Source organism: Phocoena phocoena, chromosome 16 (genome assembly GCF_963924675.1).
Source record: "Phocoena phocoena chromosome 16, mPhoPho1.1, whole genome shotgun sequence".
In the NCBI taxonomy this organism is placed as follows: Eukaryota; Metazoa; Chordata; class Mammalia; order Artiodactyla; family Phocoenidae; genus Phocoena; species Phocoena phocoena.
In genome coordinates, this window is record NC_089234.1 from 5,838,492 (window position 1) to 5,851,910 (window position 13,419).

At 45.2% G+C, this 13,419-nt stretch overlaps 1 protein-coding gene across 1 annotated transcript in view; it reads left to right on the forward strand.

Annotated features, from left to right (window-relative positions):
• Positions 1-2,930: 2,930 nt before the first annotated feature.
• ADAM12 (ADAM metallopeptidase domain 12) overlaps positions 2,931-13,419 on the forward strand; it is a 390,013-nt gene continuing 379,524 nt past the window's right edge. The window contains exon 1 of the mRNA XM_065893995.1: positions 2,931-3,309. Coding sequence (XP_065750067.1) covers positions 3,222-3,309 — 88 coding nt within the window. The 5' untranslated portion in view covers positions 2,931-3,221. The remainder of the gene's footprint in view (positions 3,310-13,419) is intronic.

Consider the following 13,419-nt stretch of genomic DNA (forward strand, 5'->3'; position numbering starts at 1 on the left):
GCTTGGGTGAGAAATAAGTGCCCTGTTCATTGTGAATGACCAGGCTGCGGGGCAAAAATAGCTCACAGGAAACGGTATCGCAAAGGGCAATTTTTCTGGAAAGGAAAAGACAACAAGCCATCTATCTGAAATTTTAATGAGCAGACCCTGGCCTCTGACCTCATGCCATTACCCAACAATCCAGTATTGAATGCCATGTCGGCTTCCACTTCCTGCGGGGGCTGAGGCAGAGTTCCCTGCCAGAGGCCGGCCATCTGCCGGACATGGGATCCGCCCTCTGCCTAGCTGGCTGTTACTGAGGGTCATGAAGTCATTATGGATAGAGTGTCAGCCCAGGCTCCTTGCTTCACAGAGATGGTGGATTAGAAGGTTGAGAAACCAGGGCTAGTGGATAGGATTTTCTTCCCTATCTTGCTCTTTTCCCTCTGCATTGACTGTTTTGTTTCATTCAGTCAAAAACAAACCAAGGACAGTCTTGGGGGCACATTTAGCCCTTTGGAGAGAGCTTTGCAGCATCCAGGTTTAAAAAAAAAAAATTGGACTTCTATAGTCAAGAGCTGAATATTAAAGGAGAAAAAGAAATGGACCATTAGGAGAGACAGTGTATAAAGCCCCCGGTCCAGTGCACAGTGTGTATTACTTCCACGATGAGTAAACAATTTAACCCGTCAGAAAGATTCAAGAGGCCAGCAGCTGGGCTCATCCTAAAGTGAGTCTCCCTCATTGATCTCAAAGGAAACAATTTAAAATGCTCTTGTGCAGTGCCTGAAAGTTCTGTGGAACCGGAGCATCAGAATAGCATCAGAATCACCTGGGTACTCGCTGAAACTGTCCTTCCCAGACCTCTGTAAGAGGGATCGCCAGTGTAAATGCCAGAGGATTTGAATTCTGAACAAGCATCAGGAATCCCGTGGCTTGGGGAGGCGTCGTAGCTCATTTAATGCTCACTACCACCTGGGAGGTTTGTATTTTACTTTCACTTAACAGATGCTAAACCTGAAGCTTGGAAATCAGAACTGAAGACACAGGCTGCATCTGCAAATAGATCTGGTGTGGGCTCTGACCTACTTCTTAGTGCTGTGACCGCAGGAAAACTACTTAACCTCTAGACGCTGCAATTTCCTCATCTGGATCTTCAGGATTTTAAAATGAAACAGTGCACGGGAAGCACTTACTTATCACAATACTCCGATTATATGAATATGCAATAAATAACGTAGTGGTTAACAAACAACCTAATGATTATGAAAGAGGCCAAGTAAGCAGCTCACACCATTCAATAGTTGTGATTGATCAGTTTGTCCTACCAGACAGAAGAGTCTTTGAAGGCAAGAGGTAGTCCTCATCCGTCTGGTTTCCCAAGTCCCTAACAGAGCGTTGCTAATTGCTGATTGAGCCAATGAGTGAACAAAGAAAGGAGAGGCAGAGGGGTGAGTAGTAGGGCTGGATTTAAACTGGGGCTTGGACCCAGGCCTGGCTTCCTGATGGAGTGCTGAGATGTCCTGGCATTGAGAAGGGGGTCCTGGGGCCAGTGCCTCTGGCTTTTGGGTATTTTTATTTTAAAAAAAAGGCCTGCACATTGTTCAGAGGGGCTGAGCTGGTCCTTGGGAACACTGTGGAAACCTGGGGGGTGGGAGGAAGATAGGAGAAAAGCCACTTTGCAGTAAAGAGAGATGGTGAGGAAGAGTTCCCTCAGATGCTGTCTAAACACCTCTTGGAATGGGGCTTCCCTCAGAGACCGGTGGGAGGTCACAGGACAGATTTCTGCAGGTGGTTCTCCCTCCAGGCTGCACATGAGAATCACCTGGGGCTTTGGAAACTATTCCGGCTCGGTCCATGGCTGGAGATTCTGATTAACCTGAGTGGCGGTGTTAATATTTCCCTAGCCCTTAGGGTTCTGATAGGTGGCCACGGCTGGAGATTATGGTGGTTCCACAAGGTGGGGGCCACCCATCCTCGACCCCTCCTGTAGTCTGTGTAGCCCTCTCCTTGCTGCTTTCCGCGGTCTCGGAGAGGGCAAGTCCCGTTGTTAAAATTGCTATTATGTCTCTTTGAGGCCTTCCTAGGCAGAAGAGGAGACCGCCAAGAACTAGGACTGGGAGGCAAGGCCCTCCATTCACTTCACTGGTATTTCCCAAACACCGGGTGGCCCCCGGCCCCGCGGCCTGTAGAGGCTCATTTCAAGGGCGTGGGAGGGCACCTGGGACTCTGTATTCTTAACAGACAAACCCAGACGTTTCTCACGATCAGGAAAGTCTGGGGAAAATCGCCGTGCGCTTTTATTTTTGGGTCCTGCCATGGAGGAGAACCTTGATCCAGTCTATCAACGTAAAACCTAAAGTAGTGCGTTCTAAAGCAGAATGCCCAGACGTCGCGTGCCTGCAGGTCCAAGTTCATTCTCTCGCACGAGATATCCGTTTGGGGGCTTAGGAGACGGGGCCCGGGGACGCCCTCCTGGGCGGCGGACAGCCTTGCCGACCTGCTACCCGCGTTCCGGGAGCGAGCAGCCGAGTCATCATTTCCAGCCTCAGACTGGAAAGCTGGACGGTGCAGCCGCGTGTGCTCTTGGCAGCCGGGCGCCCGGGGCCCCGCGGCCACATCATCCCGGGGCGGGGATGTGTGCGCTCCGGACGCCCGCGCCGCCACCGAGCCACGTCTGTGCCGCCGCCGGGGCGCGCGGCCCGGGAAGCGCCCTGCCCCGAGCCGCCCCGGGGGTGGGCCAGAGCCGGCTCTGGGCGGGACCCTGGCGGGGGCCCCTGACCGGTCTCTAGGACCCGCGGGACGCCGCGGGCGGGCGGGCGGGGGCGCGGGGGAGACCATAATTTGTTCCGTAGTGATGAGAACGGTGACTGTTGGCTGTGGATCCATTTCACAGGCCTGCCTCCTCTCCCTAACGATCTTCCTCGTCCCCGGGCCAACTGGGACAGTTTGCTCGTTTATTGCAACGGTCAAGGCTGGCTCGTGCCAGAACAGCGTGCGCGCGCGCACACACACACGCACACACGCACACACACACGCGCCGGGGAAAACTTTTTAAAAAAAATGAAAGCCTAGACTAGCTCTTCAGCGGCCGGGCGCTGCGCGAGGGGTTCGGAGTTGACTCCCCGCAGCAGGAAGTCCCTCGGGCCGCGACGCCCGGCCCCCTCTCGGCGCCCGCGGGGGATGGTGCAGCGCCTATCGCCCGGCCCCGAGAGCTGCTGCTGCACGGAAGGCCGGCGACGATGGCAGCGCGCCCGCTGCCCGCGCCCCCCGCCCGCGCCCTCCTGCTCGCCCTGGCCGGGGCTCTGCTGGCGCCGCGCGCGGCCCGAGGTAAGTCGCCGAGCCCAGGCGGCTCCCCGCCGGTCCCCCGCTGTCCCCTCCCGCCCGCTGGGGACTCGCCCTCCGGGGGCACCACGCGCCGCACTGGGGGGGACGCCGAGTGGCGGGATTGTCCCGCGACCCGGCGCGCGGGGACGCAGCTGCGGAGCCCCCGGGCTCGGGCTCCCGGCTCGGAGGGGACCCCCGCCCCCCACCCCAGGTGCCAATTCCCGGGGGAAGGAGGGAGCACTTGGCTCCGGGCCTGGAAGCCGCCGGCGCGTAGCCCGGGTGGCCCAACCACGGGGCCGCTGCCGCGTGTCCTCCCATCTCGGGGATCATTTGCCAGGGTATCTGTCTTGACAGTTACACGTGTCGCCCGGGATGATGCGCGTCGGGTCATCTTACCCTGTCCCTTAGTGAATCCCCCCATCTCTGACTGGTCAGCCCTCCATGAGGTTTCCTGTGCACCCTTGCTCCCCCTCGGATACACTTGGGGGGACGCACAGTAACCGCGCAGGTGAGCCATCCCCGTGCCCGCAGGTGTGCCTGCGGCGTTCCACGGCGCTCTCCATTTTAAAAATGGACTCTCTCGCCTACTTCTTTAATTTTCTTTCCCTCTCTTTCTAATTCCGGATACCTGCGTAGTTGTCAGTGGCGGCTAGATTTGAGCAGAATCTTTGTTTCCCGCCACTCCGTCAGGTTCTCAGCTAAATAATCGCTTAAATCAACCTTGTGTAAAGCGACAACTCATTTCCACGTTAAGCCGAAGTGTGGCTATTATAGCTGTTTTATAGATCTAGGTTTTCCCGAGTTGTAGCCCCTTAAATGGGTACCTGTGGATCTTTTTGCACAATAAGAACTCAAACAGCAGGTGCCTTTTTAAAAATTCGGAAGTTTCTGCCGGTCGCCGTCACCGCCACCGCCGTCTTTCTGCCGCTAGAGGCGCTGTCGACCTACCAATGAAAGACTTGCCTTGGCCTCCAGCTCTAAATTTCTGTGATTCTATGTAGCAGGCATTATTTTTCAACAACTGGCCTCAATCACGAACCGTTACCACGTTATGGTACGTTTAATTTTGTAATTGCCACTGCTGCCCTCCACACCACCCCACCTCCATACCCCACCGCATCTACTGTAATGTGGCTAAAACCCAGATCTCGATAAAATCCACACGGCAATGAAGACCAATTTGGGAATTAATGATTAAGTAAAAAGATTGCTCAAAGGAAGGAAGAAGCAATGAGAATGCCAAGGAAGAATACTGCTGACTGTTTAGTTAGAAAACTCTGACCTGCAAGTGGAAATAATAGTTGTCAAAAATGTTTTGAAAGACTTTTGTACAAATGGGTCCTTTTGAGTAAGTATTTATTGAGAAAGAACTTTTAAAAACCTGAAACAATCTCAAAGTGTGCCCGAGGTGGCCTTGGACTTGACACATGCTGTGTGCACATAAACGGAAGTCCACTGAGCATGAACAATACTTTTTTTTTTTAGAGGAAAATGTTTACTAAATCAAGCTAATAATGGGAAATTATTTCATGGAGGAAGGACTTCTTATTTTATCACTGCAGCTTTGGTAGAGGTAGTTTTTCCTTAGGATAGATATGACTTAAAATAGAAAGCCGGTTAAGCCTAAACACTTAGAATGGGTTACATGCTGTGATATCCCAGGAGTCACTGCTTGTTTATCCTTGGATTCTCGGTATCGAGTTTTAAATCAATCAGTGCACCAAATCACAGCGTATAATGAAACATTTCTTTGTGTTGGCAAGAAAAAGGGAGGAATTACTACTTGTTTGAGACAGAGCATATTTTGGGGTTTGTCTCTCTGCATGTTACCCTTCATTGGCATCTCAGCCCTAACAGGTCCAAAACAGAACCCTAGATCCCAAACTCTCTACTCCTGAATCCATTTTCCACCCCGTGCCCCCACCTTTCCAACTGGGTAATAAGATCCTCTGCCTTTTCCAGATGCCTCATGCAAATACTTAGAAAGTCATCCTGAGTCTCTCCTTTCCCTCCACAAGCCACCAGCCTCCAAAATGTGTTCTCATCTACCCACTTCCCCCTGTTTCAAGTGGGCCTTCCCCAGCCTCGGCCGCTTTTTTTCCCGCTTCTTTTGATCTCTTCTGCAGAGCCTCTTATCCCTAGTGTAGTAGCCTCCTAACTCATCTGCTGGCTTCCCCTCTTGTCCCTGCTCAATGTACTCTTCCCAGCACCACAGCCAAAGTCATCAGTCTCAGTCATGAGTTGGATCATGCTGGTTTCCTGTTTAAAACTCTCCAGTGGCTTCCTAGGGCTCTTAAGAAAATCCAAACCTCAGTATAACGTATTTCCTGTTTTCCTGTGTTATCTCCTTTCTCACCACTCTCTCCCATGCGCACGACTCCATCCACACTGGCTTCTCTTCTTTCTGACTTTCCAGTATAATACCGCCATAATAAAAAACCAATATTTAATGTTTGTACCATGAAGCAAATATTGCTTATGGTTGAGCCACAGTGTTCTGTAATTCCATTTCACACCTCTTTCAACTTTTTGTTTTTCCTACAGCTAATCATTGCTTTGTTTTTGCTTTTTTTTTTTTTTTTTTTTTTACCGTTTTGCTTTGTTTCTTGTGTACCAGTCTCTACCTCCAAACCCTCTGGGAGAATCGGTAAACTTCCAATATGATCAAACACATCAGGTAATCTATTCACTATTTATTTTTCTTGGTATTATCTCTCTTGGAGCCCTTTTCTTCCTGCTCCAGTGTGAACTGGTTACTTTTTAGGCTTGCATGTCAACTGTTGTCTCAGGACTACTCTCTTGCCAAGATGCTGGAAACTCCTCTTACATCCTTCCTGTGTTGGATCGCCTGTTTTCTGAGCACCATAACTTTCTTTTTTTAGTTTATGCCTTATTTTTGTGGAGCACATCTTCTAGTAACTTCCTAAAAGGGCATGTGGGAGATAACTTCTTTTGATAACTTGTTAGGAATGATTAAATACTTTCCATTGCAAGTAACAGAAAACCCGACCACAGTAAGTCCCGTACATACGAACAAGTTCCGTTCCGGGAGTGCGTTCGTAAGTCCAATTTGTTCATAAGTCCAACAAAGTTAGCCTAGGTACCCAACTAACACGATCGGCTATATAGTACCATACTGTAATAGGTTTATAATACTTTTCATACAAATAATACTTTAAAAAATAAATACAAAATATGAATAAAACATTTTTAATCTTACAGTTCAGTCCCTTGAAAAGTACCGTAGTACAGGACAACAGCTGGCATCCAGGGGCTGGCATCGAGTAAACAGGCAAGGAGAGTTACTGACTGGAGGAGGGAGAGGAGGTGGGAGATGGTAGAGCTGAAGGATCATCAGCAATAGGAGACGGAGGGCAAGCTGCAGTTTCACTCACGCCTGACGTTACTGGCCCACGTTCGTGTCTTTGAAAGTTCGCAGCTTGAAGGTTCGGGTGTAGGGGACTTTTTTAATCTTTACATCCCGAGCGTTTGTGAAGTAAGCGGTGTAGTAGCTGGTGTAGCAAGTCAGTGATACTACTAGGCGCCCGAGCTTTTACTTTTGCTTGTGTCTGCCATACTTACATGTTGGCTTTTGCTTTTATGCTTAATGCCTCATGGTCTTATGATAGCTGCTGTACATTTTGGCATTATATCTGCATTCTAGGCCGTAATAAGGCAAAAGAGGCAAAAAGCAGAGTCAGCAAATCTATTTTATTGGGAAAATAAAAGTATTTCCAGAAACCTTTGTAGCAGATTTTCTCTTGGCTAGACTGTGACACAGGGCCACTGCTTGCTGCATGGGAAGATAGAAAAGTAAATAATTTTAGCTGTATACTTTGGTGTTTCAATCGAAACAGAGTTTTATGAGTAAGAAAGAAGTTTAGAATGTGTGTCTTGCATGCAAATCAGCAATTTTATATATATGTATATATATATATACACACATACGCACATATATGTATTTCACCCCGGATATATATATTAAAGGTGGTAATATATATCACCTTTGATTGTTAGTTTATTTAGGAATAAAATTTCAAGATGGAAATCATATTTCCTCAGGTTTTTTTTTTTTTTCCGGTACGCGGGCCTCTCACTGCTGTGGCCTCTCCCGTTGCGGAGCACAGGCTCCGGACGCGCAGGCTCAGCGGCCACGGCTCACGGGCCCAGCCGCTCTGCGGCATGTGGGATCCTCCCGGACCGGGGCACGAACCCGCGTCCCCTGCACCGGCAGGCGGACTCCCAACCACTGCACCACCAGGGAAGCCCCATATTTCCTCAGTATTTTATAAGGCATTCCTTCATTGTCTCTATGCCCATTGCCACTTGGGAAGTTGATAGCATGGCGATTGTTAATCCTTTATATGTAGTCTGTTTTCTTTCTCAAGCTTTTATCATCTTCTCTTAATCCCCAGTATTTTTACATTTCATGATAATGTGCTTTAGCTAAGCTCTTATCAGCAGTCGTGCTGGGACTTTCTGTTTGAACTTTCATGCTGTGAATTTCTAGTGTACTTTCTTTTATTATTTCTTCAGTGATTTCTTCCTCACTGTTTTTGTCATGCTTTTTCTGAAACTGCTCTTAGCTGAATGTCCCAACTTCCTGAAAACATCCTCTAATTGTCTTCTTTGTTCAACTTTCTGGGAGAGTTTAATTTCACTTTCCAACCCTGCTACTCAAGTTATTTCTGCTACTGCATATTTAATTTCCAAGGAATGTTTCTTGTTCCATGAATATTCCTTTTTTAAAATAAGGTTCTGTTCTTTATATATATATATATATATATATATATGGATGTAAGGTTTCGGTGAACTCTTGGCATGTATTAACTTTTACTTTTTAAACATTGTTTGGCTGACTTTATTCTCACTATCAGCTCTCAGATCCTCCCCCACTCCTGTTTGTTATAGTCTCTGGCTTTCTTCAACTGTCTGTATTTTGGCTGTCTGTTTATATTTAACAATGAGACACTAAAAAGCTGATTGAAACTTCTGGGTGCTTCAAAGACAGGCTTAGTAACTGGTCGTCCTTCACTGGGTTGGGGGACCTCCATACATCACTGACTGTCTTTTTCGTAGGCTGGTCAGTTTCCCCAAAGAAGAACTTTGCAGCCTCCTGCTGAGGACCTAAGCCTGGCTAATAAGGCCTGTGAGCTGAGTAGTAGAACAGGGTTAAGGTGGATGTCTCACCCATGAGTGTGCTTTGCTTTTTTTTTTTTTTAAATCCTTTTGCTTTCAGTTTGGCACTCCGCTACCACTTCTTCACTCTCAGCTATGCCGGGCATCCTCGTGTACAGAATTTCTCTGCTTTAGTGTCTGCAGAAAATACATCTCCTGTCTGATGAAGTGGGAGGGGCAGTCACCTAGCTGTGCTGGCTTTGCAAGGGACCTACAGCTCTAACTTTTCCTTGGACGGTCTTTCAGCCCAGCATGTACTGACCATCAGAGGTGCCCAGTGCCTCCCATCTCCAAGTCTTTCCAAGGTTCTCCTCATCCGTCTCACCTTCTAGATGGCTTCTCTCTTCTTCAGGCAACAGGTTTCCAGTTCTCTCTCCTCTGCTGAGTAGGTAACCACTTGTCTTACCTCTTCTAAAGCCTTGTTGCTTTCTCTTACCTGTTGCTATTTTGTCTCCAATTCTTTGTTTTATGAAAATTATTTTTATGTTATTATTTATATTGTAGGCTTTCAGGAGGGAGTGCAGATAAACACCTGTGAGTCTGCCATAAACATTTAAAAGTCAGCCCAGGCTTTTATGTGGCACTCTGTACACAGATGTGGTTTTTTTTCCCCTCTCTCTCGCATGTCATTTGGCTTTTTCTATTCCTTCCTTGTGGAAACAAAAATTATATCCATTTTTAAATGTTTCAAAACTTTCTTTTAAAAATCTATAAATACTCAAAGTCAACATATACCTAATTGGATAGATGTTGCAGCTGTGGAAGCTGTAAGGATTTTTTTTTTTTCCTAAGGAATGCAACTACATCATCTAAAGAAGCTAAGCATATTTCTTTCTGGTGTAGATGATGCTGTAATGAATTCATTACAGTTGCAAAAAAAAATTTTTTTTTTTTGTATCAGAGTATGTTCCAGAGGCCTCTTAAAGCTAAACCGTTCCCGCACTATCTATGATTTATAAAGACAGGTGTGAGAAACATCTTCAGATGTTCCTTCTGTACCAAATGGCTAGGCCTATAGTCCTTTGGCTGCATGCCCACCGAAAGCTGTATGAAACAGCCCTGCAATACGTGCAGCCCTTTAATTATCAGCTCTCTGGGTTTGAGAAAGTAAAGTTGATATAATCTATACGGAATGTTTTGGGAAATAGTTTCTGTGCACTTGTAGTAGCTGTTTCTTTATGTGTGTTTCTGTAGTAGTTTATGAAACCTAAAGTTTTCATACCAGCACACGGTTACTTAAAAAGGCAGTTGTTGAGTGCTTTGGTGCCAGGAGCTATTGCAAGACCTTTGCATGCACCATCTCATTCAGTCCTTGGGGAAGAATCTTGCCGTTGGTCCTGTTATTGCCCTCACTCTACAGAGGAGGAAGCCATGGCTTTGGGTGGTTGAGTGTCTGCTAAGTGGCCGATGCAGGGCCATCTCTAGGCGCTCTCATGACGGGGACCGGGTCTTAGCCTAGGCGTAGTAAACATTTTGTCATCTATATACTTTATCTTTAAAATAACTATCATGTTTATAGCAATGAGATTGTAACGTAGTTTGCTTTGAAATGGAATGATAACGCAGTTCAAATGAGCTTTACTTGCCAGTTGAAATGTGTGCCTTGGATATCATGCTTTCTGACAGGCTGCCATTTCAGTCCTTATATTTACCCCAGCTCATTCTTCATCCTGGTGTCTTGTGCTTTATTTAATGTTCAGTATACCTTGCCGCCAATTGATCGATGAGATGGAGAAGCCAAATAATTCAGCATCATATTGATATTTTTTATCCTTTAAGCTTTTATGTCATCCCCAGGTGACACTAAGAGCTCAGTTTCTAGGCAACTGCTTAAAGAATTGGGCAACCTCATTGGATTAACTCTGGACCTTCCGTCTGTCCTGGAAACATTGGCCTCCCCGATCCCTTTAGATGATCCATTCTTAGAACTGTTGTTGATATACCCTGACATCTTCTCTTGGCAGGGCGTGGTAAATACTGGCCTGCAATTTGACCAAAAGATTCCTTGTTTTGTGTTTTGCTATATTTGTGATTAAAGCCAGGATAGGATGGAGCATTTCTCATGAGATCTATGTTCACGTGAATCTGAATGTCATCAGAGAACCTGGTTTCACTTTCTTAAATCCTGGGGGATTGGGTGTTCTGCATCAGAACGTAAGAGTCTAGGTTATACCTTGAAATGCAGCTGCACTTTGGTTGATGGAATACATGTATTCCTGAAATGAGGAAAGCTAAGCAAAATTTCTAAACTGAAATAATGTATTCAGCCAATTTCAGTATAATTTGAGATATGATCATGAAAAATAATTTTGGCCCCATTATCCATTCCTTCACAAAATGTGAAATATTGTAAAAGTTGAAAAAAAGACATAGAATAAGTTACACGTCCATATTGTTGCCAACCAAGTTTTACTATAGATGCTTCAGAATTTTTAAAATTTAAAGATGTTAAATGTTAAAGCTTATTTGCAATCACTCCTGATTCTCTCCAGCCATCTAGTTCTTCACCTTCTTTCTGAAAAGACAACCACTATTCTGAAATTGGTAGGTAGAATATATATATATATGTGTGTTTATACATATACATGTATCTCTAATCAATATTTGATATTATTTATGTATTAAATATTATATAAATGGTACCCTACTGTATACAACAGACTTCTTCAACTTGCTTTATTTATTTTTTTATATTTTTGGCTGCATTGGGTCTTCATTGGTGCACGCGGGCTTTCTCTAGTTCCAGCAAGCGGGGGCTACTCTTGGTTGTGATGTACAGGCTTCTCATCGTGGTGGCTTCTCTTGTTGCGGAGCATGGGCTCTAGGCATGCGGGCTTCAGTAATTGTGGCACACGGGCTTAGTTGCTCTGTGGCATGTGGGATCTTCCTGGACCAGGGCTCGAACCTGTGTCCCCTGCATTGGCAGGCAAATTCGTAATCACTGCACCACCAGGGAAGTCCTGCAACTCACTTTTCTAAAAATCAGTGTGTTTTTAAAGACTTATTCTTACTGATACATGTGCTTGCTTCATTCCTTTTAATTGAATGGTTAAACCATAAATTGTACACTCCTGTGTGGATAAATATCTGTTTTCCCCTTCTTTTTGATATTGCACTGGTGCAAGGATACTTGTACCTATCTCCTCATATACAGGGCATGAGCTCTAAGGAAGCTATTACAGATGAATGGCTGAATCAGAGGGTAAGCCAGTTTTCTACTTTGATATACATTGCTACTTTGCTTTCTAAATTGGTTGCACCCATTTTCATGCCTACTTGTTAGAGAGTTCTGGTTATCCATATTTTTGCCAATACTTGGCACTTTCAGACTTTTAAATGTTGCCAAACTGGATGTGAAATATTTCATTGTTTTTATTGTTATTTTCCTGATTCCTAAAGACTTTAAGGCTTTTCTTAAGAAATGTGTTTATATTGTTCTTTATGTTTCTTCTTTGGATCACTTATTATTTGCCCATTTTTTTCTTTCTAAGTGTGGTTTAAGAAATCCTTCTCTCTTTCCTGAGCTCCAAAAGAGATTTTTATAATTTCTTCTAGATTTTAACTTTTTGCTGTTCACTTTTAGTCTGACTGGAACTTATTTTTATTTGTTGTATGAGGGCATGGTCTATTTTGCCTCATGTAGATAAGATAACCAACCATCCTAGTAACATTTATTGAATCCTTTCCTCCTTCTGATAAACACCAAGTCTAGACAGATATGCTTCTGGGTTCCTTGTTCTGCTGGACTATTTTTTTTTAATCCTATTTTCAGTACCATACTATTTTCAGTATTCTGTACTATAACGAGTCTTACATATTTAGATTGGTTGGTATATGGTGGTATAGGGGGCAGACAGTGGGGTCAGCTTGGCGTGGTTTGCATATCAGCTCTGTCACCTACTGATATGTGACCTTGGGAAGGTGAGTGACCAGCCTGTGTTGTTAGGACTTTCGCAGTTTCAATACTGAAAATCCTACATCTCAGGACCCCTCAGAGCTGGGAAAACCATGATGGTTGGTCACCCTAAACCTCAGTCAAATTATGAAAACTCTTTGTTCCCCAGTTACTCCCTTTATGAAATGGTGATAATAATAGTATCTGGGGGCTTCCCTGGTGGCGCAGTGGTTGGGAGTCTGCCTGCTGATGCAGGGGACGCGGGTTCATGCCCCGGTCTGGGAGGATCCCACCTGCCGCGGAGCGGCTGGGCCGTGAGCCATGGCCGCTGAGCCTGTGCTCCGCAGCGGGAGAGGCCACAGCAGTGAGAGGCCCGCCTACTGCAAAAAAATAAAATAATAATAATTAAAAAAAAAAAATAGTATCTGCCCCCATGGGGGGATGTGAGGAAGATTAAATGAGATGATACATGGAAAGTGCTTTGAACAGGGCCTGGCCCATGCTAAGTGCTCAAAAAGGTTAATTTCCTCTTCCGGTCTCCCTTCCTCTCCTTTATAGAATTGTCTTGAGTGTTCTTGAAATGCTAGTATCTCATATGAACTTTAGAATTTCCTTGCTAAGTTCTCCAAAATACTCAGTGCGAACTTACAGATTAATTTGGGGAGACTTGACGTTCCCGTGACATCAAAGTTTTTCCTGCCATAAATGTGGTCGTTTCTTTATATGTTTTCTTTAATTTTATTCAGTAAGTTAAAAAATTTTCTGAAGTTCTTGCACGTCTTTGTAAGATATGTTTCAAGGTACTCTAAGTACTTACTAGATTCACTGTTATTCTGAATGGCATCACTATATTTTTTAATTAAGAAATTTTACTACAGCAAATTTTAAACATATGCAAAAGTTGACAGACTGGTATAATGAACACTCATGTGTCTATTACTCAGCTTCAACAAGTACCAGCTCATGGCTATTCTTGTTTTATCTGTGGAATTATGTCTTTTTAAAAAGTTCTAATTGATATTTTCTTTTTCAGTATAAAT